This window comes from Chrysemys picta, chromosome 2, assembly GCF_011386835.1.
Source record: "Chrysemys picta bellii isolate R12L10 chromosome 2, ASM1138683v2, whole genome shotgun sequence".
NCBI lineage: Eukaryota > Metazoa > Chordata > Testudines > Emydidae > Chrysemys > Chrysemys picta.
In genome coordinates this window covers 289,019,052-289,045,949 of record NC_088792.1, presented here as the reverse complement: position 1 = coordinate 289,045,949, position 26,898 = coordinate 289,019,052, and the positions used below count along the sequence as shown (strand labels likewise).

Below are 26,898 nucleotides of genomic sequence, written 5' to 3'. Positions count from 1 at the left end.
TTTTGGAAAAGATGCTTTATTCACGGTTTGGCAGATACAGACGAAGTGTCAGACGTTGCTAGGGCAGACTTTTTTTGGAGATGGGGTAGCACAGTACTGTGGCCCCTGCATGGACGGCTCATGCCCCCCCAAAGGGGACGTTCAGCACAAATCCAGATTGGATCTGCCATCTCAGTCCCACCCCACGCAGCGCAGCCATGGAGGGCAATGCGGCCACCTGGAGTGCTCGAGGACGGACTACGGGACCTCTGAGAGGAGCCCGTGCACAGTACAGAAACTAGAGGCAACCACAGGGTGGCCATGAACAGAGACTCCCCTACACGGGGAGTGTCACAAGAGCTGGCAGCTCCAGGCTCACCTTGGCTGAAGCAGGAAGTACTGGTGCATGCCCGAGGAGCCCAGTGCCGTCTGCTGGGTCCCGCAGCCAGGGGCTCGCCCCAGGGAGAGGCTGGTACTGTGAAGGATTCTCAGGAGAGCTGCAGGATCAGGGCTGAGGGAGAGACCCTTCAGCAACAACTGCTTTTTAAAGAGGAGGCAGCCAGCGTGTCTGAACATGGGACGGAGTGAGAACAAAATCTGAGACTTCAGTGAAAGTCCTTTTAAAGTGCCTTCAAAATGGCAGCTCCCGGCTGGCTGCCTCTCTGCACCGGTCAGGGCAAAAGGAGCCACCACATTAAAGCTTTGACACCCTACATGGAGGCCCAGCCCTTGCTGCTGGCCGGCTCCTAGGGACGAGGCAGCAGGTGCCCATCTCCGACTGCCAAGATGGGGGCAACATTCTAGAGGCAGTCGGAGCAGAAGCACGTTCTGAAGGCTCAGCTAGCCCAGCTCTCCAGTGGGCCTCAGAAGATGTTGGTGCTGCCTTGGGCAGGCCCTAAACTCAGCCCCGAACACCCTGCAAGGCCTGTTAAAGGAGCCTGGGAAATGCCCTCTCAAGAATCCTGATCCTGAGCATTAACACCAGTGACAGGAGAGAAGGGTCCCATGGCACGTGGAGGGCCCTTCCTCCTCTCCAGGCTTCTCACTGGAGGATATTGCATTGATCCAACATTCAATTCACAAAAATACTCATCCCCATTGATTACACACATATAAAAAGAGACAAGGCAGCTTCCTTCAACTGACCCCTCCGCACATGTGCTGGTGCTAGTCAGTCCCAGAGGCTTTCAGAGAGCAGCAGAAAGTGGGGGTTCTTACCCCTGGCCAGGCTCCTTGCTGACACCAGAAGGAGAGGGAGGAACAGGGAGTCCACATGCATCACTGGCTGCCTTCGTAGTTGAGCACGTAGTAGTCGTGAACATACATCAGGACGGCGATCGGCTGCCCGATGATCAAGGAGATCCAGACGGCTGCATTCCCATAGTTGCCTCTGAGGAACTTTCCCACAAGCCAGGCCAGCGGGATCTGCGGGGAGGAGCAGTCAGAGCTTGGATGCCAAGCCTCAAAGACAGGCCGTCATGCACCACGTGGGCAGAACAGAGCACAGATACCATGCGAGGGGATATTTTAATAACCAAGACAGGCCCCATTGCCTGGCCCATGAGTCCAAAGGCAGTGGTGGGTGCCACAGAGCACTGGGAAGAAGCCACCTACAGAAGACACATGGACATTGTCAACTGCCTTGAGCCAACCGATTTAGACTAGGGCAGGCATCTCCCTACGGTTCCATGTGGTTTACTGCAGTGGAGAAGGCCCAGCTATGGGCACGAGCAGTTATCCAGCATGCTAGACTGGAAAGTCCCTTGAAGGATCAGAAACCCAATTCCTACCTCCCAGGTCTTACCTGAGCCATCATCCCCATGAATGCCCACAGCCGGAACATCTTCAGGGGCACGCTCACCAAGTACTGGAGAAGAGAAGATTCTGCATCAGCACCACGCATGGCCCCAAGCCCCACTGCATTCCCCCAGAAGGTGAGAGGAGCTGCTGCTGCTCGCCCTCCTGGATCCACCCCCCCACAGCTAGGGGTGGGGAGGGATGGTTGAGCCTGCTAACCACAGCCCCCCCCCCAGTGTCCCCCCTTCCCCCAGGACGGGTACCCAAGTCAGCCTGGGAGATGCCAAACTAGAGCACTGCTCTAGTCTAGAACCAGCTGCCCAGACTAGACCCCTGGAAGTAAGACCCCTGGGGACAGCGCTGAGCAGAGTTTGCCTTGTCTCCTCCCAGTGACAGCACGCAGACTGAGGTGCCAAGAGTCCCCCCCCTCCCACGTAGGGAGCAAGCCAGGTGCCAACCTCGTGGAAGAAAGCCGATGCCAGGAACACTGCGGTCTGGGCTGTCCATTTGCTGACCCCCCTCTTGATCATTGGCTTGTAGAAGTGCCTAGAACACAAGAGCAGGAGTGAGTGTGGGGGCAGGGAGCAGAGCAGTCAGGAAAGCCCAGGTTAGCAGCACTGGCTGTTTAACTAGGCGGCAGCGGCAGGGAGTGGCAGCTGATGGAGTGTCCCCCAGCCCGGTGAGGACAAGGAACTAGGTTCTCGCAGCTGCCCCTTCCCAGGAGCGTCCCCACGGGCTGACCAGCCCTGCTGCTGGCCTGCGACTGCTCCGGCAGGAGCCTGCTGCTGTCGGTCCCAACTCGGGAGCTCAGGGTGTTCTCTAGTTGGCTTTTATCCACCGAGCTGTGAGCTCACAGGGCCTCACCTCTGCCCCAAGCGGAGCAGCCACACCGAGCCCCCAACAGACTGGGCTGGGAGGCCCTCAGCTGTACCTGAGACACCACTTGTGCACCGGTATGTTCCAGTTCTGCCAGAAGTACGTCACGGACTCGGAGTTCCTGGGGGAGAAAACCGGCATCAGCAACATCCCAGCCCTGGGCACGCAGGAGACCTGGGAGCAGCACAAGCCCTCTGCTCCCAACGGCCAGTCCGCTCTGGCCATATGCCAGCAGGGCAGGGACTGTCGCTACATCCAGCACTGGGGGGCCACGCAGGACTTCCCAGCAGCACGAGTGGGCGAGTTGTCACAGGCCCCCACACCCCTCTGCCCCCAGCTACGCAGACCTTGCAGGACTGTCTGTCTCTTTGGTCTGGGAGGAGAAGTGCATTTAACAGCAGCCCCACCCCGGGGGATCCGGCTGGGCCAGTTCGGAGGGAAGGGCACCCCCTGCTCGCTGGCCAGTCATGTTTAGCCAGAAGAGGGGAAGGGGCAGAGGGACCCGAAGTACAGCCCTGATTTTCAACTGCAGTTCAGACTAACACCCGCAGGGTTTGTCTAGTGCTCCCCTGGGCCTGGGTTTCCCAGGCAGCTCTGGCTGCAGTGCGTGCAGGAGTGCATGGAGCTGTAGGAAGTCCCTGGCAGAGCCGACGTGCTCTGCTGGGGTCAGACTGACCCTCCTCTGACTGGGCTGTGGCCTCTAGCAGGGTCTCCGAGGACAGCGACACCCAACCACCATCCCTGGGGAGCCAGGCTCGGACCCGCGAGCTCTCACGCTTCAGAAGGAACTGGTCAATGGCACAGCATCACAAGGCGGCAGCTGGAGGTGGTTCCTCCCCCCCCCCACCACCACCCTCCACTTTCTTCTGAGGTATTCGGCACGGACCATTGAGACGGGATGGTCTCTCCCAGTACAGGAGCTCCCCTTCCCTGCAGCACCTGCGCATGCTCCTCGGAGAGCTCCCAGCCCAGCAGGAAGGCACTGGAAGGGCTATTTAAGGGTCCTCCCAGTCTCAGGGGGCTCAAGATACCCCTCGCCCCAGGGGCTACACAGACAAGCCACATGGCTTCTCTACATTGCTACATGCTTTAAACAGTCACGCCTCCCATCAGGGACGAGGACGGCAGCCAGAGTCTCCAAGGTCCTGGTGCCACCAGCCCCTGCAGCTGGCCACAATGGCTAGTTGAGTCCAAGGAGATCCCCCCCCCCATGCAGGGTTGTTGATATGGGCCTGGGGCCACTGGGGGAAGCTGTCCCTTTCCCTCCAGACAGCTCCTCACAGGCCCCCCGGACTGGATCACTGCTCACCACCAGTCCCTGTAGAACTCCCGGTCGCCAAACTGCATCACTTCAGCCAGGACGTTCAGGGACGAGTGGAAGAACCAGTAAAAGAAGATGAGCCAGATCAAGTGATTGGGGACCTGCCCAGAGAAAGGAACAGACTGAACAGACCAAGCACATTCCAGGGGATTCTCTGCTGGAGAGCAGAGCCAGCCGCCCCTTGGCATTACTGCCAGCCGCTGCCCACGAGAGGCTTGGGGACCGAATAGCAGGTTCTGCCAAGCCAGACAGTGCTGGGAGCGTTTCAGGAAGGCCACCACGTCCCCAGCCCCGGAGGTAGGAGGTGAATTCTAGCTGCAGTACTCACAGCCAGCTTCAGGAGGCGCTCTATGATTCGGGAGTAGTCCATATCCTGAAAGGAGAGCTCAGCGTCAGTCCCAGCTGGTCAGGACAAGCGAGGGGGGGTGAGGAGAAGGCTGCTTTCAGGACTCCCTCCCAGATACTGGCGCCCACAGCCTTGTTCCTTCAGTGGCTAGGCCGCTTTAGATACCAGACTGGCTGGAAGGGATGGGGTCCCTGCTGACCTGTTTGCTGTGTGGGCGCTGGGGGCTTCTAAGGAAGCATGCACCCTCCGTGGGGCATGCCACAGGTCAGCCAGGGCACCGGCCACCGGCCAGGAGAGTGGCCTTCAAGCCCGGTTAGTTTAGGCCACTGCACAGCCGGCTGTAGTGCTGCCCCTTGTGGGGCCCTGTCTGAGCCCAGCTGTGGCCAGCCAATGTACAAGAACCACAGAGGGGAGATGGCCGCCTCCTGCCCGCCTAGGGCTCATCCCAACAGCCCCGCAGGAGAGGAGAGATGCACAACAGGGACCTCACAGGAGTTGGAGCTGGGGAGAGGGAATCTGTAGCCCAGATATTTACGGGGGGCAAGTCACTCACCCGGAAAGGTTTCATCGAGTTCTGGATAGTGGGGACCATCCACTGAAAGAGAGGAAGTTTAGCTCTAGACAGTCAGGCTGCTCCCCCAGAGCACCAACCCCGCCTCTCACCCCAGGATCCGGGACACCCCAAACCGTCAGCTGCGGTCACTGCCTGCTTGGTAAGTCATCCACCAGACAGCGCCTGTCCCTGCCCCCCGTTCATTGCCTGGTCAGCCCCTCTAGCTGCTTGGCCAAACCCCACCTGCCCCATGGCATGCTCACCTGAAGTCCCACACGCCGCCGGGGGCCTACATCTTACTTCGTTACTCACTCTGGAGCTGGCCACAGATGCTCGTCAGAGCCTGTGTCTGCCCTTTGTTCCTAGGGGGTCCCCCCACTGCACCAGCATCAGCTCAGTTCCCTGTGACGGGAACATGGCGCAGCGTCTGCATCCTTGGATTCGGCCAGGAGGGCCCTGGAGAGGGTGGGCTCCAGCCCGCTCCACACCAGCCACTTGGCACCGCATGCGTCAGCCAGAGGCAACGCCTGCCTGGCGATGGCTCCCGCCTGCCACCCCACCTCTGCCAATTTCAGCTATTCCTGTGCTTGGAGTCCCGCGACGTGCCCCCTCCCGGCAAGAGCTGCCCCGGGAGAGGAGAGGCTCCAGCCACATACCTGCTGTATCAGCCCCACCAGCAGCTGGATGAAGAAGAGCTAGAGACAAAGAGGCAGCAGTGGTGAGATCAGCAGGGCCCCTCCGCCGCACAGCACTGGCCCGTGCAGGGTGCCTGGCCGCGGAGATGCCTGGCACAGGCCCGTGAGGCCCCTCAGTGCCCACTCCACCGAAGTGGCATGCCAGGCACCTGGCCACACTGGTCTGAGTCTACCCCTGCTGCTTGTGTCCCAGCATGGCCCCGCTCAGGCCAAGCCAGGAGCAATGCATGCCCTGAGCTAGAGGGGTCTCCTGCCCCCCAGCAGGCATGCTGCTGCCTACCAGCTAGGACAACGGGGCGTTCACAGCCACAAGCATCCCCTGGGCCTGGTCAGGAGACCTCTGTGGAGACACCAGCCTTGGACCCTCCAGAGCTGGAGTCGGTGCTGCGGGAGCAGCCACGTGCTGCCAGCCCTCCGATTGGCCAGCTCTGTCCTGCTCTCCCAAGGAGAGCAGAGCCTGGGCCGCCCACAATCGGCACCTGCCGAGTCGGGGGATTGTTGCCGGCCCAGCGCTCGGAGCAGGACGGAGCGGGGCCCGAGGCGGCCTTACCATCTCGAAGAGCCTGCGGAGCAGGAAGCGTTTGCGTATCCGGGGCGAGCGAGGGAAGTTCAGCTCGTAGCAGAGCGTGGGAGCAAACAGGAAGTAGTACATGTCTGAAACAGACCAGCAGAGTCACATCAGTGACCCGGCCCAGCGCCCACCGGCCGGGGGGGGGGGGACCAGGCCCAGCGCCCACCGGCCGGGGGGGGGGGGGGGACCAGGCCCAGCGCCCACCGCCGGCCGATAGTTACCGGGGTTCTGAACGAGCAGCACTGACACCACCTGCCCAGAGCGGCCACGGGCGAGGTGGGTAGCAAGCTCTGGGACAGCCCTATGGAGCAGGGCCGCTGCCTTCGGGGAACCCCGGCGTTAAACCCTCAGCCGGGCTCTCCGAGAGCCGGCAGGTGAGGCTGCGGGTAGGTGCCAGCAGCCTGTCACCTGGGTCACTGTCTCGCCGTGGCAGAGCCAGGAGGTGACTATTAGCCCTGTTCTCCCCGGCCTGAATTCGCCTCCTACGCGAGTTCTGGGGCCGGTTCCACGCAGCCATCAGCGCCCGTGGCCAGCTGGCCCCCCCGGGATTTCAGCAGCGTGTTACTGCAGCGCACTTGCTCTGGGGAGAGCTGAGAAACCCAGGTGCGCTAGGCAAGCACCTCCCAGTTATCACAGCCTAACGCCCCCACACCGCAGGCAGGGAGCTCAGGGCCAGTTACCTTTATAGGTCAGGTTAGCTGGATAGTACACCCCGCTCTGCGCCACCTCCCCATTGGCTTTCTTCGGCCCGGAAGCTGGAAGAGGAGAGAAGACAGCCATTAGCCTGAAGGCCAGGGCAGCTGGTGCTGGGGTCACTAGGGCTGCAGTTGAGACTCGCTAGCCCCACGCCGTGGGAGGAGGCAGAGACCCCCATGCGGAGATGGCAGTCGTGTTAGGGCAAAGCCAGCTGCAGTGCCATTTGTGGCCAGGTCGGTTTCCCTTCCTGGAACGGGCGAGCCCCGCGCTCATGCATCGTGACAGAGACCTGGCTGCGAAGGCCCGGAGAGGGGCTCCACTAGTTTGAATACACACCCCCGCCCCGCAAAGGCGGTAGCAGCATTCCTGGCACTGGGGAACGGCTGCATGCGTCTGCCGCTCCAGTCACGCGGGGTAGCACAGCGCACTGTGTCGGCCGCCTGCCCACCTCCAGAGCTCACCTGGGCGCACACGCGCAGCCTTCGCCCGGCCCCTGGCTCGGCACCACTTGTTCACATCCCGGAAGGAGAAGAGCTTGAGGAAGAGGATGGTGTAGATGGACAGAGCGAACACGGCGCCAACTGGGGAGAGAAGTCAGGGAGCGTGAGCAACCCGTGAGACACTGCTGCAGGGACGGCGTCCCCCGGGCGACTCACTGACCCTGCCCAGCCCCACCCTGGTTAGCGAGCGTCTAATACTGGAGGTGAGACACCCAGATCCGGCTGTCCCTAGGGGGCCAAGCCTCAGAGAGGACCAGGGTCGAGGTCAGACAGCAGCTCCCCAGAGCAGGTCACTGCTGCAGCTTCATCCCAGGCATCCCCAGCCTGCGCTGACAGCCAGGGCCCAGGAGGGGCCCACCACCTACCTGGAGTGACGGAGGAGACCACCAGCACCACCAGCGCTGGGAAACACAGGATGGTCAGGAGGTTGAACGCATGGACAACGGAGCCGACGTTCTCTGAGATGGAGCCCTGCAGGGAGCCAGGAGACACATGAGGCCAGTACAGCAGCCCTGAGACCTCTGCCCTACCCCTCCTCTGGGGAGGCCGCCCCTGCAGGCCTGACGACCTCCCCTCGGCTTGCCCCGGAGCACGGCCCAGCCGGGGAAGGCAGCACTCGCCCTCAGCCCGCTCGCTTTGCTGCGGGCACGTTCCATTGCCCAGGTGCCGGGGCTCCCACCTGGAAACAGGAATCGCAGCAGCAGCTCCTCCCGCCCGGGGATGTGCCCCACGGCCCCTCAGCCAGGCCAGGCCCAGAACACGCTTGCAGCTCAGTGTGCCCCACAGTGCCACTGTCCTGGGCACTCCGCTCTGGCAGTGGGGCTCAGGCTCTCTGAAGGAGAGGTGCCTGCATTCGATTTCTGCTCCCAACGATCCGAGCAGGGCCCGGCCCAGAGCGCTCGCTGCTCCCGGGGCCTGCGGGCAGCTGAGCTGGTAGACGGGGACACAGCAGCTGCTGGAGCCCAGGCCAGCCAAGTGAGATTCATGCCAGAGATTTTGGGCGGCAGCCTGAGCGCTCATTCCACTGGTCAGGTTTAGCCTAACCCCGTTCACGCCTCCCCAAGCTGCTCCCCCACCCCCACAAGGCTGCTGCTGGGGTGCACAGAGGAGATGGAGCCAGGGCAGAACAAGGCACCGCTCAGTGCTCAGGGCAGGGCGTCCCCTTCATCTGGTGCAGAGGCCAGTCTAGAGCCCCTCCCAAGCACTCCGGGAATTCCCTAGGCGGCTCACTGGGCCTGGTTTGAGCCCCCCATTCTGGCCTGGCAGGGCCGTGCCTGCAGCCTGGTGTCAGAGGACCCGTCTAGATCATCCTGCTCTTATCCTCAAGTCCCCTTCCGCCCACACGCTTGCTAGGAGACTCCCATTTCCCCGGCCACAGACTCCAGAGCAGGCCCCAGCCGCAGCGGCTGTAACCCAGGTGTGACCCGGGCACGGCCGAGTGCGCCGGGGGGAAGAGCTCACCGCTGCCAGCCGTCTCTCCGTGTGCAGGGCAACCAGCGCAAACACGTTGGCCACTGTAAACAAAGAGACAGTTAGCGCACCCAGCCCCGTGGCTCAGGATCACTGCCAGGCCAGGGCCTGCTGCCGACAGCTGGGCCCCAGGGGCAGGAGGAGAGGGCCTCGGCTGCGAAGAGCTGGCGAGACGCTGCCTCGCTCCCTGCGGAGTCTCCCAGCACGCTGAAGGACCGGTGCGGGGGCAGCAGACAGCTGGTGCACAGGACTGGGAAGGCTGAGCCCGGCATGAGGGGCAGCAGAGACTGGACAGGAGGCCCAGGGAGCAGGAAGGCACCGAGCGATGCTGTGAGAGTTCACAGCGGCCCTGGAGTCCCACTGCTCCCAGAACAGGGGTCCTGGCTTGTCCGAGCGCTCAGCTCTGCTCTCGGGGAAGGACAGGAGGGGGTTGAGCAAGGAGAGGGGCAGAGGTTAGGAGCTTGCCCCCTGCATCACTCCTGCAGGCCGTGCTAGGGAGACCCCGTGCCCCCATCCTAGGATGGATCTACAGCTGGCAACATTAGCTCTGGGTTCAGGACCTTCCCTTGTGACAGCACTTGTATCCCTGAAGGACCCCAGCGAGCACATCGGTTCCCAGCTCAGCCAGCTCCAGACGGGACAGTGGCAGCTGATGGACAGCTAGTGACAGAGAAGGCCAATGCAGCACATCTGGCCTGGACACCAGGCTGCCCCACACTAGCCATGGATCTCATTACCGAGCGCCGGGCCTGGAGGCAGGGGGAGGAGACCGTCTGCAGGGTCCGGTGGGTTAACCGCAGAAGGCCCAGCCCTCGGGCGAACGCTTGCCACGGCCAGTGCTCAAACCTCAGCAAGCAGCACGGGCTGAGGAACGAACCCTGTGGACCCCTCCGCTAGCGCTCTGGGCAGGAGAGCAGGGGATGGGGTTTGGGGAGATTGCCCTGTGGAGCAGCTCCCAGTGCTGGCAGCACCTGGTGAATGAAGGGCAGACCTGGGGCTCGAGCAGGATCAGTGAGACCCGTGGGGAGCCCCTCCTCCTGTCTGGCTGCAACCCCCTGGGGAGCAAGAGCCCCAGTTCTGGTGATGCCGAGGGGCTGGACAGAGCCCTCAGCAGGGCACAACCCTGGCCTGTTGGAGAAGGACTGGGGGGGCCCAGCAGGCCTGTCCCATCTCCAGACGGTTAGGAGAGGAGGCAGCCAGTTCCCCTGGGGCCCATCTCAGCTCAGCCCCTGGCAGGACCCCGGGCCTGGATTCTCACAGACTCACCAATGACAAGGCACAAGGAGGGCCAGCTGTAGGGGTCCTTCAGGAAGAGGGAGACCACTTGGATTGGATCCACCAGGATCCCGTATCTGTAAGAGAAACAGGTCCCGGGTGAGCAGAGGGAAGCTCCCGCCTGACATGCTGCACAGGGCTCTGGGGCTGGCTGCCGACACGGGTTCGAGCCCGCATGGAGGAGCTGCAGCCGGTGATGCCAGGGAGCGGTCAGCAGCAGGTCCCTGTTCCCCTCCTCCCCCAGGCATGGACCATACAGCCCTGCCCCATGCCCGGCGTACAATGGGCAGGAGCGACGGGCTGCCGGCATCCCCAGAACGTCCTCCACAGGGACCGTTCCCTCCAGGGGGGGTCTCCTGCCATTAACGCAGTTACTCGTTAGCGCTCAGGAGATTAGCGAGCAGTGGGGGCGGAGGGGCTCTCCCCTCTGCTCAGAGGAGCTGGCTTTTCTCCCAGGACTCCTCTTGGGTGTCAAGCCAGCAGAGCCCATCTTGGGGCTAGTTTGCAGTGGGCTCCCGTACAGTCCAGATGGGCACGGGAACACGGAGCGCTCTGCCAGGACCAGCAACACCCAGAGGCTGTGGCCTTAGCCAGGCCAGGCCAGGCCTCGGTCCAGAGCCGGAATCCGAGCCTGCACTCAGCCGGAGGGGCTGATCAGACCCCCACCGGGACTTTAAGTGCCCTGGCAGCAGCCCAGGACGAGAACTTACAGGCCCGAGTGGCGCTCAGGACCGCCCTGAGCTGCGGATTTAAGGAAAGCCCATCCCTGTACGGTCTGAGCTCCTGACTCCGCGGAGGGGGCAAGGGGCCTGGTCCTCAGACAGGCGAGGCTTGAGAGCGGCTTTCAGAAGTTGCAGTACATGTTAGTACCACAGGGTGGCACCCCTGCCCTTAGCATGTGCACAGTGGCCGTGGCTAGCACAGGGGCCGGCTCTCGAGCCCTGGGAGGGGGCTACGGAGAGGCCTGGGGCAGTGGACAGGGCATTAGCGGGAGGGGACTCTCACTGGGCCCACGCCAGCTATCTGTGGGAATGTGGGCAGACCTCACCACCCATGACCAGCACTCCAGGGTCCAGGCCCCTCTCAAGCTCGGCACCCACCATGCTGGGTTATTTGTGCAGCCCCAGGCCCGCGGGGAGCAGGTCGCCCCTCTGGCTCCTCGGGCACCACTACCCACAGATACCAGCATAGTGCCACGTGCCCGCCTCCAGCGGGTCCCAGGGCAGGCGGAGGGGTGGCAGGCAGCACACGCTCCTAGGAGACATGTAGACAACCCCTTGCCTGGCCTTGGTGCTTAACGAGAGGTTTCCCAGGCACGGGAGTCAGGGCCCCTTGGCCCGAGGCACAGCTTAGACAGGGCCGGGGGGCCGTGAGAAGGGTCCCATGAGAGCAGGATCACTGCTCGAGGCCCTGCCCAGGCTCTCTGGGCAGGACACAGCACAGCCTGGGCACTCGAGCTGGTGCGGTTACAGCTGCGTACATCGGGGTGCCCAGGGCATGGTGCCGCCCGGAGATCACTGCGGAGTGCAAAATGCACCACCTGCCTCCGGAGGTGGCTCTGCAGCAGGTATGCACTGAGCACGGACCGTCTCCTCTAGGCCTTGGGACGGGGAGCTCCCAACTCCCCTCGGACCTTCCCACCCGACTCCGGAGCACATAGGGTGACCAGCCCCGTCACTCAGGGTGGCTCTGCAGCAGCTCACCAGGCGCTCTGGACCCTGCACCCTTAGTGCCGGCAGGGCCCCCTCCAGCCCCAGTCGCTGCTCCGGGCCACCCCAGAGCAAGGCCCCGCTCCGGGGGGCTGGGCGAGCAGCGCGCCCCATCTGGCATTACTGGGCAGTGGTGTGTGGCTCAGCGCGGGCAGGGAGAAGGGGTTTGAAAGGACCCAGGGCAGGGGAGCTAGTCAGCAGCTCCTGCCATAGGTGATCGGGTCCCATCCCGCTTTGCCGTGGGAGTGTCTGCACCAGCCCCTGCCCAGCCGGAGCACCCCCCCGCAGCCTGGCCCTGGGGCAGTGCGGGGTGCCCTGCCCAGCCGGAGCACCCCCCGCAGCCCGGCCCTGGGGCAGTGCGGGGTGCCCTGCCCAGCCGGAGCACCCCCCGCAGCCCGGCCCTGGGGCAGTGCGGGGTCAGCACTTACTTGATGAGGTTTTCCAGGAAGAGCCGGGCGTTGCTCAAGACCTGGAAGAGAAGGAGCCAGCGTTACTCAGGGAGGGACTGGAACTCGGCTCCCGAAGGAAGGGGGAGGATTCCACACGGGGGCTCGGCTCAGCAGGAACAGGGCTTCCAAGAGACTCGGCTGGGGGTGGGGGGTTAGACCCTTCAGAGTGACTCACCCCAAGGGGCATCCCAGAGCCCTTTGCTGGGCTCCCTGCTTCTCCCACCTGGCCCCCCAGAAGACACAGGCCTTTGCCCCCGGCAGGGCCCCACCTGTCTGGCCACTGCTCTGTCCCTGATGCCGATCTGGCCTCACTCGGCACTTACTCCTTGGGAACAGGCCCGAATCCCTCAGGGGAGCCGCTCAGAGGCTGCTCTGCGGGGCACAGGGGCAGGTCCAATCCTGGCTTACAGGGCAACTCGTTTAAGTAGCCAACAGGCCTCAGCGGGTCTCACTGCAAGCTTGGGGGCCGGGGCCACGTGTGCAGCGGTGTTGTGCCCAGCATGGCAGGGTGGGGCTGCAGAATACGAGTCCCATCCCGCCCTGTCCCCTCCCCTCGATGGAGGGCAGAGCCCACACGGTGTTCACTGCAAGTCACAGCCTTCAGCGACCAGCAGCATTGCTGAGTCCATGGGTGCAAGCCAGGCCCCCAGCTGTTCTCTGGGGGCAGGGACCTGCCCCCTCCCATAGGTGGGGAGACAGGACCAGTGTTTGCTGGCTCCCGGGCAGGGGGCTGAGCGAGATCAGAGCCCCGAAGGAAGATGTGGCCCCAGAGTCAGGTTGGGGCATTTCTGAGCCCCATGGAACCTGGCTGCCCCATATTGAGCAGAGGCTTGGCTGGTCTGCCAGTGCCCAAGACATGGCACTTCAGCCGGACCCTGCGTGCGCGACCCTGGGGCTGGCTGGGCTCGGCTCCAGGTGGTACCGACCCCGGGAGTTCAGGAAGTTTTGAGCAAGTGCTTGTTTCTCCATTTCCTGTGCTCGGGCAGGGTGGCTGGGCAGTCACATGTGCGGTGGGGAGGGACACAGCAGCAACGGGGCGTTCAGAGCCTCTGCCCACACTTGCTCCCGGTTGGTTTTGACTTGGGAGAGGACAGCCACTTCCTACCGCGGCGCTCAGAGCCACCACCCAGCCCCTTCCGGCAGCCTGGCCCTGGGCGTCTGCAGTGCGGCTCAGTGCCGGGAGAGGTTCCCTCGGCTCACTCCTGCTCGGAGCTCTCCCTCGCCTGGGTTTGGCTTGGTGCCACAGCAGCGGCCGGTTCCCTAACCCCGCAAAGGGGCCTTGCTGCACAAGGCTGACCTGCCGGAGTCAGGTTAAGGCATTCGCCCTCCCGCTGCCAGCAGCTCCAGCCCCACCCTGCTGCCGCTCAGCGCTCCCACACAGCCCGCGGGAGGCAAAGGTCGCCGGGCAGTGAAGCAACAGGGACTGGTGCGGTGCCAGCAGCTTGAGGGCTGGTTACCGCAGCTGCTTGGTGAGCCGCCGGGAACCCAGTGGCCCGGCACAAAGCACCCGCTGTGGGGGAGTGCTTGCTGGCTAGGTGCCAAGGTTCCTGCCCCAGGGCGCTTGTGGGGCAAGATGGAGACAGGGAAACCCTGCAAGAGCTTGAGTCTCACTCCCCTTCACCAGGTGAGACCCCTCAGGCTGCTGCTCCGCCTCCCCTCCCCACAACAGCTGGCTGTCGGGGTCCCGGCATGTTCCAGGCCGCAGGGCTGGATGGGTGTACCCAGCCTCGCAGGGGTCGCTCAGGTCTATGTGCGGCTCCACACTGGGGCTGGGGGGGGGGGACAAAGCTGGCACACAGCACAGGTAGGGGGTGGTGTAGAAAGGGCTGGCCAGAAAGCCAGTCAGTTTTGTCCAGCACAGGGACATGGGTCTCTGGAGTCGGCCCCGGCCCTGCTTGGCTGGTAGGGTCTGGGGTGGGAAGCTACAGAACACGTTCTGCCCCCCACACCCGGGCCTACCAGCACAGTGCTGGGGAGACGTCACCTGCCTGAGGAACTGAGGGGTAACAGTCCCCACTGCAGGCCCTGTGCTGGCAGGAAGGCGTTTCTGTAACTGCCGCCTTAGTCACTTCCAGCTCCAGCAAGAGCCTCTTCCCACCCCCACCCCCACGTTCCACGGTGTCCCAATCTAGACGGGAGCCCTTGCATCACAAGGAGAGAAGTCAGTACAAGGGCCACTGCCAGCACAGGAGTGAGTCAGGAGTGAGATAAGAGGCCACAGCGTGTGCTGCAGATCCCGGCTTCCCCAGTCCCCTTTGGAAAGGGTCGGAGGCCTTCAGCCAACAAGCGTTTCTCCTACGGGGCCAGCAGGAGACCAGGTTTCTGCAGCTCCTCCTGCCTGACCCGGGGCAGACAAGTCCACTGATGCACAGAGCGGAGTCCAGCCGGGCTGCTCCGCAAGGCTCGCGGGTGCTGCCTCGGGTCGGAGTAGGCAGGGCACCCAGGGAGCCGATCTGCCGGCCAAGGGTCTGTGCAGGCATGTGCCAGGCTGGTTCAGGCACAGGGTGGCCTGGATCGAAGTGCTGCTAGGCCACTGGGGCCAGTCATGGTCCTTGGATCCCAGCTGGGCCCAGTTGGAGTCAGAGGCCACTAGAGAAACCAGAGGCCCCGATGCAGGTGTCCCGGAGGCCACTGGGGCCGAGGTCTCGCGCTGCCGGGGGGAGAGCAGCAGGCGGGTGCCGAAGCAGGTGCAGACAGCGGTGCCCATTACGGAGCCCGGGGCAGTTCCGCCAGCGAGGAGGAGATGCTGCGACGGGAGGGAGTCAGACGTGGAGCGCTCACTAGTGTGCTGGGCCAGCAGGAAATACAAGGCAGGGCCCCCTTCCCAGGGACGGGGCAGCCCCCGTGGCCTGACAGCTCTGGCCCCGTACGCAGCGACGGGGAGTTCGCTCCGTGCCACGAGCGAGAGCGAGTTCTACCACAAGAGACAGTGGCTCTGCTGCCGCCAAGTCTCTTCTGCTCCCTTTCCCAGGCGAATCAAATTAACCCAGACTCCGGATTAACCAGTGCCCCGGTGCACCTGTTCTGCCTGCAGAGCCACAGCCAGAGGGGGGCGCCAGACAACTCCCCCGAACAAGCTCGGAAACCCGCCAAGCAGGTCTGGGCTGCAGGTGGAGACCGTCAGCTGCCGAACGGCTCCTCCGGGCAGAGCCCAGCGCGCAGACCGGCGCCATCACTGCATTGCTGCTGCTACCCACTTGGTGCCATTTGGTCTGGAACTGCCCTGCACCCGAGGACCGGGCTGGGCTGTTACAGGTGCAGCGTCTGGCCGGCTCATGGCCAACTGCTCTGCTCCAGGAAAGCCGTCTCCTCGCACAAGATGGGGCGCTACAGCCAGTGTGTACGTTTGGGCATCAACGCCCAGAGGAGCAGGTGCCAGAGAGCCAGGCTGGCCCCCAGCTACCAAGCCAAGCAGAGACACCAGCCGTCAGCCCATGGATGAGTAACACCACGGCACGGTGGGGAGAAGTGATCCCTGGCCCCCCAGTGCAGAAGGCCCAGATGCGGCTCACACTCACCAGCATGACCACACACCAGTTCAGGATGCCCCGGTAGTTGCTGTACCCACTGGACGAGCTGAGCAGAGACTCCTGCACCTTGTGACACCTGGAGAGAGAAGTCAGAGACCCCAGCAGATTATACAAGTCCCAGTGACAGGCCAGGACCCCACCTCTCCCACGGGAACCTGGCTCCAGCCCCCTGCAGCTCCAGGCATCCCTCAGTGTGTGCCACAGGGCTCCAGCTTTGATCGCGTGCCGGCTACGTCCTACTAAGACATCACCCTCCCATTCACCGTGCCCCAGGCCAGCCCGTGACCACTACAGCTACTGCTTGTGTGCAGAGCAAGGGAGTTCTTGCCCTCTCCTGGCATGGCCCAGCTGGTAACGAGAGCTGGTAACGCAGCCTTACAGGCCAGGGACTCCAGAGCTAGTCACACCGGGGGACACTTCCTGGGGGAGCTCCAGGAGTGGAGGACCAGGAAGCTAAAGGAATGGTCACAAAATGTCTAGACTTTCCTGAGTCAGACTCGGAGGCCAGAAGAACCCACCAGGTATCTCGTCTGACCTCCTGCACATCGGAGACCACATGCTAGCCCCACAGGCTGGAATCTGGACCACGCTGGGGGGCAGCCAGACAGCCGCCATCTGATGACTGTCCTAGGACGGTTGGTGGGTCCCAGTTTGGTGGGCAGTTGGCACCTCAGCAGGATGGAACGGGCGCTGGGGGCTCAGAGGCACTGCAGGTGTGGGAGAACCTGGCACTGTTTCTGCTGCAGAGTTAGGGAACCGAAGTGTCCCGAGCTGTCGGGAACAACCTGAGCCCGGCACAAAGGGTCTGTCTGCACAGCCGCTACACCTGGGTGGCTGGCCCATGCCGTGGGGTGTTTCGCTGCAGTGGAGATGGCTGGGCTCGGTTGTGGCCTGGACTCCAGGTCCGGAGAGGTGGGAGGGTCCCTGACTTGGGCTCCAGCCCAAGCCCGGAAGTCTATAGGGCAACGAAAGCCCCATAGCCTGAGCCCCACGAGCCCGAGTCAGCTGGCATGGCCCAGCCGCGGGTGGTTCTTTACTCTGTAGACAGCTCCACAGAGCCTCAGGCTGACAACTGGCTCCCCAGGCGCCATGGGGCTCTCCCAGGAGCGGCGCCAGACAGCGGAACGAACTCCCGCCAACTAAGGGCCATCCCAAACCTCCCCTCCTTCCACTCTGGGTGGAGCTCTGCCAGACCTCTGCGGAGACACAGAGCAGCAGTGACATCAGAATCTCTACCCAAGAGACCCCGCACGGCGCCCACTGCTCCCCTGGGTACGAGAACACACAGGGCAGATCAGTCACCCTGCTACGCGCACCGCGGGAAAGCGCTCGGATACTCCGGAAGAGCCACCGCAGAACAGAACCCAGCACTGCGGGCGTCGCCAGCGCCAGAGAGCTGAGCACACAGCCCAGCGGGGCGCTGTTTTCTGAGCCGCCTCCACCAGGGGTTCAGGGACGGCCAGTCCCCGCAATGGGGCAGTGGCCCATGGCCAAGCGCCTCACTCCCTCTCCACGTCATCGGTCCCCCGCGTAACCTGTACAACGTTCCCGACCCCCAGAGATTGAGCAAGGAGTCTGGTAGTGGGACATTAATCACAGCCTCGAACTACTGGGTTAAGCCTCTTGGCCAGCCTGAGGAGCCACTCACAGGACGGGGGGGGAGGGGGGGGGGAGGAGAACAGGCCACCAGTCCCAGCCTGGCTTGGGCAGAGCTTGCTATTCCCCCCCCCCCCCCCCCCCGCCGCGAGCCTCACCACCCGTTAGCGATCCCTCACGCACTGCTGCTAGTGCAGACGCCATGCTGCAGAGCAGGGCAGGCGTGCACCGCCCCAGGGAGCTGCTGCAGGGACCAGGATACATAGCCACACGTGGCACAGGCCCTAGGGGAGTACGGTGGTACCCAGTCCCCACATGCTGCTGGGGCAGCAGGGAGAGGCCAGACCCCCCCCCCCCCCAGCATTATCTCAAACAGCTCCGTGCAGCTGGAAGTTGCCGGAGGTGGTATCATGTTGATTCAAGGCCGTCCAGCCCCGGGAGCATGCAAGGCTTGTTTGAGTTGTGCGGACAGGGATTAACGAGGGTAACTGCACGTGGGCAGCGGTGTCCTGCCATGGGGATGGTGCACTCCGGGCCGGCACAGCATTGGCCATGGGACTGGTCGGCAGCACAGCCAGGGTCAGAGGTCGGACGAGAAGCAGCCGCTAGAGGGAATCAGACTGGGAGCCAGTGCCGGCACCTGCCCGGGGACACCAGTCAGCTGAAAATCCTGCTCATGGCAGCTCCCTGGCCAGACACAGGGGGTTAAGCTCAGAACTTGGCATCATCCCAAGCCAGATTGGCAGGGAACCGACTCCTGTATCACCTTACCTAGAAGCACTTGAGCTGGGATGATCCCAGGATCAAGGCAGGGATATCCCACCGAGTTTCCCCACCGCTAAGGGCCCTGCTGAGCCTCTTACTAGGAGAGAGCCGGACAAGTCAGAGTCTGCCGGCTGCTGGGAGAGCAGACTTGGATTTGTGCAGGGCGAGCCGGCTCGCCCCTTTTCTTGGTCCAACACTCAGGAACTCTTCTGCATATAAACGCTAGGCAGCTGCCTGCTCTCCCCATCCAGGGCTTGGTGAGTGATGCACACAGCCAGGTCTGCGGGAAGGCAGACAGCAGGCCCCCCCTCTGGTGGAGGCCAGATGCAGACTTGCCTTTCCAGAACAGCCACCCAGAGCCACCCCTGCAGGGCTAGGACACAGCAGTGAGGAGCGGTAGTCCGTTTAGATCCCTGCAAGGGTTTTTGTTGACTTTAGAAATGGTTTGAATCATTTCTAGGCACCAAATTTAGACCCTCCACTTTCTCCTGCAGCGGCAGGCTAACCCCCGCGAGCTGGAGCCCGGGCAGGAAAGGCTGAGCGTAGGCTGCAGGGAGAGATCTGCCTCTGTCTGGGGAGTCACCGCAATGAGGGACAGGAGTCTCCGGCTGACTGTCCTGAAGGATACCTCTATTACCTTGTGCGCGCCGGGGTTGCTATTTTAGACCACGCAGTCTGATGAACTGACAGCTCTAGCGCTGGTGTCTGGTGCTTAAGAACCAAAGCCAAGAGGTAAAGGACTTGCTCTGAGTCAGCTGAAGCGGAACCCAGGTGTCCTATGACAGACAAGCCACCTTTAATCGCCTGTGTCCACGTTCTACGGCAGCACTTGGGGTACGTCCCCAGGGAGCCGAAAGAGTATTCGGAGCCAGAGAGAGACAATCAGGTGGGGACGGGCTTAAGAACCCTGAAATACAGCGAGAGGCCTCCGAGTCCAGGGCAGGGGCTCTTCTGGACTGTCTGAGCAAGAAGATTAAGGCCCCCTCACCCCACACTAGCTAGAAAGTCAGTGGCCATCCTCAGCACTGCAGCTTCCAGCAGGGTTCCGATTCCTCTCCTCCTAGGTCCTTCCTGGCTGGGACTCGCTCTCCAGGGTGGAGGTTTCCCTGTAATCCTCAGAGAAAGAACAGCCTGTGCACCCGCTGATCAAACCGACCGATGTTCTTTTGATCATAACACAGGATCAATGTCTCTCCTGGCTAGACTACGGCCGTCTGCGCCTCAGCATTTAACAGTAGGGTGCACCGGCTGTCAGAGTGGATGCCACAGGATGCCTCTGAAGAAGGCTCTGCAGGAATGGCTCCCTTCTTACCCTTCACCCGTTCCCCTAAGGCAGCGCCTGCCCTGCCAAGAGAAGTCAAGTCTGACCACCCATTAGCCCTTTGCCGTCCATAACTCATGGAGCACACGGGATTCTCTTTAGCCTTGTCACTGTCAGCTGTGCCCAAGGCAGAGGGGCCAGAGCTCACTTCGCTCCAGGGTGAATAAAAACCCAACGATTTTTTAAAAACAAAACCAAAAAAAATTAGGTTTTTTCCCCTCAAATCTGATTTAAATTTAAAAAATCCATCTAAAGATAGTTTTAATTCAGATACGTTATAGCTCAGCGATATCTCATCGTGGAATAGGGATTATAAATTCTAGTTCTACAGCATGAGACAATGTAGTCATGTCATGTTATAGAAAAGTTTTGTAAATGACTTCCAGTAGTTCATGGATTAGGGACCCAATCTTGTGGGATTCCAGGGGCTTCGGTATAGATTAACCTACATAATCTTTCTATCTATCCAATGGGACTCAGTGCTCAGTCTAGGAGACCCCATCAGAGATGCTTAGTGTTGCAATTCTCAAACTGTGGATTTGTGTCTCCAGAGATAACATGCTTGTTAACAGCAAAAATGTTTTTAAATAAACAGAGGTGAGAAATAACAGACCTGAACCCTATGGTCCCTCTGCAAATTTGTGTACACAGAGTCAATCCCTTACTTCTCTCTAAAAGTGCAAAGTCTCAAAAAGTTCAATGACTCGAAGATTGTTGGGGGCGGAATAGATCTGGACAAGGAGAAGAAGTCTGGAGATAAATATGAGAAGGGAGGGACAGGCAGTAGAAACAGAAGTGAAACTGTTTGAGCAGCATATTCCAGAAGTCTTGGAGTCTGAGTGTAGCCTTCATTGATTTGAGATCTACCATACCATTCTCTCACTAGAAGGGAAAACCTAGGCTGGCAGTTTGGGAATAAGAACCATTCAAGCAATGTGTTTGCTGATGATGTTTTAAAGAAAGTCAAACCGGGGACCGATGGAAGTCTAGGGTGACCAGATGAGAGACATGAAATATCGGGATGGGGAGGTGGGGGGGCGCCGCCAGAGCATAGGAAAAATTGTTGGGGGCCGAGGCCCCCGCCCCAGCTCACCTGCACTTCCCGAGCTGGCTGCCGCATCCTGCTTCTCCCCCCTCCCTCCCAGCGCTTGCGCCACCATACAGCTGATTCACGCAATCCTGGGAGAGAGGGGGGAGGAGGAGGAATGCCGCGTGCTTGGGGAAGAGGCGGGGCCAGGTCGAGGATTTGAGGAGGGATCCAATGGGGCAGGGAGGGGGCAGAGCCAGGGCTCAGTTAGGGGTAGGGGGCGCAAGCCCCCTCTGCTTGTGCACCGGAGGGCAAAATAACAGGACAATTCGCGTCCCGACCGAACATCAGTCGGGACCTGGGACAAACAAGTAAATATTGGGACAGTCCCGATAAAATTGGGCCATCTGGTCACCCTATGGAAGTCACTTAAGCACTTGGATTCAGAGACTATTGAAGTGATAATCTCACTTTTAACAGCAGTAGCTTCTTCTGCCGGTGTAGAAAGAATATTTTCTTCCTTTGGACTAATTCATTCCAAATTGAGAAATTGTTTGGGACCTGAATCCTAGAATATCAGGGTTGGAAGGGATCTCAGGAGGTCATCTAGTCCAACCCCCTGCTCAAAGCAGGACCAACCCCAACTAAATCATCCCAGCCAGGGCTTTGTCAAGCCTGACCTTAAAAACCTCTAAAGAAGGAGATTCCACCACCTCCCTAGGTAACGCATTCCAGTGCTTCACCACCCTCCTAGTGAAATAGTGTTTCCTAATATCCAACCTAGACCTCCTCCACTGCAACTTGAGACCATTGCTTCTTGTTCAGTCCTCTGGGTACCCCTAGAACAGCCTAGCTCCATCCTCTTTGGAACCCCCTTTCAGGTAGTTGAAAGCAGCTACCAAATCCCCCCCTCATTCTTCTCTTCTGCAGACTAAACAATGCCAGTTCCCTCAGCCTCTCCTCATAAGTCATGTGCTCCAGCCCCCTGGTCATTGTCGTTGAACTCACAGCCCTGGGTTTAGCCGATGCTCAAACCACTGAGCTACCCCTCCCGCCATGGCCTCTTGTCCTCCCTCCAGGAGGGACTCACTTGTTCTCTCCAGTCTTAAGACAGCCTGAGCTCAGAGCAGAGGCTGGCTGGTGCTGCCTTCGTACAGGGCCTAAGACAGCGAGGCCCTGATCAGAGTCTTGGCACTATGGTCAGCAATTAGCTACAGAAATGCAAGGGCCGTCTCCAGGTGAAACGGATCCCAGACCTTCAGCTCGGCTCGTGCACATGAGTCAGTTTGCTTGGGACCAAGATTAAGCAACAGACGCCGTCACGTGCTGGTGTTCTCTGCGCTCCAGATTTGGCAGCAAGTCGCACACGCTGGGTTCTATTATCAGCCTCCAGCAGGCAACTCACTGACATCAGCTGAGCAATGCTCCAGGCTCATGCTCCCTCTGTAAACTCGCTAGCTCCCGTGGGGCCCGAGACTGCACCTCCCCACGCTCCCTCCCTGACACTAACACTAACTGCGAGGAGACAGGGCTTCAGATCACTGCTGGCATTTCTGCTTCACTCCCCTGCCATTCTGCTGGCTGAGACAGGTGTCCGAGCCAATCAGCTCCCTCCTCCCAGAAAGGGGGCGGGAGTAGAGGAATTCCTCCCGTGCAGGGTGGGAGACAGGATTAGGTGCCCAGTGTGGAGGGTAGGTGTACAGTAGTTGTACTAACTATGAAGGGAAGGGTAACAGCCCTCCTGTGTACCAGACTATAATCCCTCCCGGCCAGAGACACCCAAATCCTTTTCCCTGTAAAGGGTTAAGAGACTCAGGTAACCTGGCTGACACCTGACCCAAAGGACCAATAAGGGGACAAGATACTTTCAAATCTTGGGGGGGGGGGGGGGGGGGGGGGGGGGAAGAAGGTGTTTGTTTGTGCTCTGTTTTGAGTGTGTTCGCTCTCGGGACTGAGAGGGACCAGACAGCAATCCCTGCTCTCCAAATCTTTCTGAACAAGTCTCTCCTATTTCAAACTTCTAAGTAAACAGCCAGGCAAGGGATGTTTGTTCTCTCAACTTGTAACTGTACCTTTTACTAGAGTGTTTATCTCTGTTTGCTGAGACTTTGAACCTGAGGCTAGAGGGGGTTCCTCTGAGCTCTTTAAGTTTGATTACCCTGTAAAGTTATTTTCCATGCTGATTTTACAGAGAGGATTTTTACCTTTTTCTTTAATTAAAAGCCTTCTTTTTAAGAACCTGATTGATTTTTCCTTGTTTTAGATCCAAGGGGACTGATCTGGACTCACTAGGAATTGGTGGGGGGAAAGGGAAGGGGGGGAATGATTAATTCCTCCTTGTTTTAAGACCCAAGGGGTTTTGGATCAGTGTTCACCAGGGAATTGGTGGAAGAGTCTCTCAAGGCTACCCAGGGAAGGGACTTAGCACATTGGGAGTGGTGGCAGCAAAAGCAGATCGAAGCTGGTAGAGAAGCTTAGAGGTTTTCATGCAGGTCCCTACATCTGTACCCTAAAGTTCAGAGTGGGGACGGTAGCGCACATGTTGGGTCCCCACCCCAGCAAGGCCAACGGTTGGTCCCACTGTCCCAGGCCCCAGGGGGAGAAGAGATGCCCAAGCTGCCAGCACAGATTGGATTTGTACAGCGAGGAGAGAACTTGTGAAATCGCTCTTGAAAGACCAGCTTGGGGAATCCTGGAGCAATTCACCTCCCAGGGTGCTGCTGCTCATTCCTGGCTTTGCTGAATGATCCGAGAGGCAGAGAGGAGAGGGCAGGCATGCCAGTCAGAGCGGACACCAGGCCGGGCGCCTTGCCGTTACTCTCATGGAATGTCAGCATAGCTACTGCGCCCAGCGCTCTGGGGTCTCGACAGCATTTCCCAAACGGGGTCCTGCCATCAGCAAAGGGGGTCACCGCAATCCCTTGCGGGCGGAGGACACCAGTTTGCGCCGCACAGCGTGACCTCACGTGCGTGGTACGTGCAAGGCCCCAATGCACAGAGGGTGCCGTTTTGTCGAGCATTCTCCACACAGTGCAACCTCACATGCACAATATGTACGAGGTCACACTGAGCGGAGGATGCCATTCTGTAGAGCAAAAACTGGCATCATCTATGCTGTCTGGGGTCCGGGAAGGAAACGGTTCATTTAAATGGGGTTTGCCAGCAAACAGGTTGGGAACCCCCCATGCCTGCTCCCTCCCCCCGCCCCGTGAATTCACAGAACACCCAAGAGAGAGTCGGACCCAGCAAGAGAAGGGAACAAAGTCACTTTGCGTCTAGAGACCAGCACCATGAGCACCCAGCGCTATCAGGAGGGTTGAGAGCCAGAGTTTCAGCCCAGACAGGACCACCAGATCCCCTAGTCTGACCTGCACGTCACAGGCCACCAGCACCCGCACAGCAAACCCAGCTGTGGGGAGGAGATCACGGCAGCCTGGCCTGGTGTGTGCCACAGGCAGAGAACAGCAGGGACCCAGGGGCACCGGTCCCCCGAGGCTCCCCAATGGCAGGGAATGTCCCAGTGAGCTACACCCAGTTAACCCTGGCACGTGACCCGCACGCTGCGGGGGAAGGCGAACCCCCCTCAAAGGTCCCTGCCACACCCCTGCCCACGTATAGATCAGGGAGACCCTGGCAACATGAGCAAGAACCAGCAAGAGAGGAGGCTTGGTGCCAGCTCAGAGCCCTGACTCGCCCTGCCCAATGTCCCACCTCCTGCCATGGCCATCCCTGATGCTTCAGAGAAAGCAGAAACTCTCAGAAATCACTGGGGGGACGACGACACACTCCCTTCCTGACCCCTGTTGATTGCTGGCTGAAACCCTGAAGCAGGAGCTTTGGGAACAGAAGACATACACTGGAAGAGAGCCCCAGGGTTGCAGAGCTCTGTCCCCCACCATCACAAGCAACCCCGTCATACAGTCACACAGTTACTGCAGCCCTGGAGAAGCTCTCAGGTGGCCATGGAAAGCTGGCCAGTCAATGCTGATCTCTCCCCCCTGGTTACAAGTGCTGAGTCGCCTGAGAGGAGGTTATAAATACACGGCGGATGCTCTAAAAACGCCACCACCACATTCTGGGATTGTAGCTCTCTGGGGGTGGTCCCAAGAGACCAGCCCCGTATTAAGATGTGGGCCTCACTTTACAGCCTGGGAACCCCTTAGAGCCAATACCTCCTGCCTGAGGGCCGGGATTACCTCCCTCAGGCTATAAACCAGCCATGAGCAGGAGCAAGGCAGGAACCCTGTTCTAGCAGCCGCTCTGGGGCAGGATTTGCTACGATGTCACAAGATCCCTACCAGGGAAGTTCACTCCGGCTGGCTTGGATACAAGTGTTGCCATGTGGCCTGAAACTGGCAGAAAAAGGTAAACAAAGGGATGATGAATGGCCAGCAGGGGCCAGGTCTCAAGAGATCTGATCTGAGTCAGGGCCGGCCTCCTTTACAATGCTAAACCTTCCCCAAACCCCTTCCCCACCTCTCGCCACTCCCCAAACACCACCCAGCCCCAGCGCTCTCCCCTTGGAGCAGAGGGCAGGGGCCACACACAGGACACTGCATTCAGAGGAGTGGCCAAATGCAAGATCCAGATTAGAAATATGGGCATAAAACAGAGTGGAGCCAAGTAGGAGAGACGCTCCCAACACATTCGGGCACCAAGGCATAATCAAGTCGGAGGATGGGGACAGACCTGTTCTGTGCAGAGGGAGTTTTAATCAAGGTCGTTGAACAACGCTCTGGGCTTATCTGCACGCACAGTTCTCGGCGCCGGTGGCAGAACTGCGTGAGTCAGACACATAACCGCAGCTACACGGCACAGACAGCCTTAGACATTGTTAGGGTCATGAGTTAACACCGTCACAACACTCCAGCGAGGTGGGATCCAGACTATGGGGTACGAGGGCACACAGGAACACCAGAGGGCTCAGACATCTCCCCCACAGCTCCCAGTGTGGGGGGGCACTAGATATGGGGGGGGCAGGAACTAGTATATAGGGGCAGCACTAGGTGTGGGCTCTGAAGTCTATCCCATTGCTGGAAGAGAGGCCAGATCACCTGAGCTGGAAGGGGCCACAAGGGAGGGACCCCCTGGGCCCAAAGGAACACTGGGGGGGGGGGGGGGAGTTCCTGAGGCTGGAGCCCATGGGGAGGGTCCCCGTGAGGGCCTGGGCTCAGGCACTCTGAACCAGACTATAGGGGGCCCCTAGCCCCCCCTGCACAGCACCCCCATGGGACCCGAGATACAGGAGCCCCATGGGGGGCTCTCTGGGGCCCCGGGGGGGAGGAGAGACACGGGCTCTCGGGGGCCCCCTGCACAGCACCCCCATGGGACCCGAGATACAGGAGCCCCATGGGGGGGCTCTCTGGGGCCCCGGGGGGAGGACAGACACGGGCTCTCGGGGGCCCCTAGCCCCCCCTGCACAGCACCCCCATGGGACCCGAGATACAGGAGCCCCGTGGGGGGGGCTCTCTGGGGCCCCGGGGGGAGGGGAGGAGAGACACGGGCTCTCGGGGGCCCCCTGCACAGCACCCCCATGGGACCCGATAAAGGAGCCCCATGGGGGGGTCTCTGGGGCCCCGGGGGGGAGGAGAGACACGGGCTCTCGGGGGCCCCTAGCCCCCCCTGCACAGCACCCCCGTGGGACCCGAGTTACAGGAGCCCCGTGGGGGGAGCCCCCCCTTACCTGAAGTCCCCGCAGTTGTCGGGGTCGCTCTCCGCGGGGGGCTCCGCTGCCGGCTCCGGGACCCCCCGGGGCGGCTCCGCCTCCCGCTCGGGCTCCCCCTCGGCCGGGCTGCCCGCGCTGGGCCGCCGGGGCCCGGACCTCCTGCGGCGGGAGCCGCCCGCGCCGCGCTCCCCCATGCCTGGCTCTGCGGGGCCCGCCGCGCCGGGAGCCGCGTCCCCGCCCGGCTGCGTGAGCTGCTCGCCGCGCCCCTCCAGCGTGCTCCGCCCGGCTCCGCCTCCCGGCCACCGTACTCGCCCCGCGGCGCCACGGGATATGTAGTCCCGGCCACGCCCCTCCCGCGTGCTCCGCCCCTCGGCCACCGTACCCGTCCCGCGGCACCACGGGATATGTAGTCCCGGCCTTGCCCCAGCGAGGCTCCGCAGGCGAGGCATGCTGGGAGATGTAGTCCCATCCCCCTCTCTGCTTCCCACGCCCCACACACCCACACCCCTCACTGCATCCCTCCCTGTCCCACCCCCCGCACCCTCATCCCCCGTCACTGCATCCCTCCCCCATCCCATTTCGCCCTGCCCCCCACACCTACCCATCCCAGCCCTGTACCCCTTACAGCGCTCTCCCACCCACCCTCTCCACCTCCCAGAGCTGCCACCCCCATGTCCCTCACCCCCTACACCCCTGCACCCCATTCACCTCCATACACTGCGGGACTCCCGTTATGTCCCTATACACCCTGTGCTCC

The 26,898-nt window shown here is 61.2% G+C and overlaps 1 protein-coding gene across 1 annotated transcript; it reads right to left on the bottom strand.

The window, feature by feature from the left end:
• DGAT1 (diacylglycerol O-acyltransferase 1) lies at positions 1-26,603 on the bottom strand. Its single transcript, XM_065582270.1, has 17 exons — positions 26,160-26,603; positions 15,756-15,843; positions 12,217-12,257; positions 10,071-10,156; positions 8,796-8,848; positions 7,700-7,805; positions 7,296-7,415; positions 6,819-6,893; positions 6,118-6,221; positions 5,529-5,567; positions 4,873-4,914; positions 4,302-4,346; positions 3,962-4,074; positions 2,708-2,773; positions 2,235-2,322; positions 1,784-1,846; positions 1-1,404 (listed from the first exon to the last, which is right to left on the bottom strand). The coding sequence occupies exons 1-17, from the start codon at positions 26,588-26,590 to the stop codon at positions 1,258-1,260; spliced, it is 1,707 nt and encodes a 568-aa protein (XP_065438342.1). The 5' UTR covers positions 26,591-26,603; the 3' UTR covers positions 1-1,257.
• Between the last annotated feature and the right edge of the window lie 295 nt (positions 26,604-26,898).

Bases quoted from the DNA above. Each gene is read 5' to 3' on its own strand.
- DGAT1 (XM_065582270.1), bottom strand. From the start codon at position 26,590: ATGCCTCGCCTGCGGAGCCTCGCTGGGGCAAGGCCGGGACTACATATC. The intron at 7,416-7,699 runs GTAGGTGGTGGG...TTCTCTCCCCAG, and splicing joins GGTCTCCTCCGTCACTCCAG to TTGGCGCCGTGTTCGCTCTG. The intron at 1,405-1,783 runs GTAAGACCTGGG...TCCTCCCCGCAG, and splicing joins TCATGGGGATGATGGCTCAG to ATCCCGCTGGCCTGGCTTGT.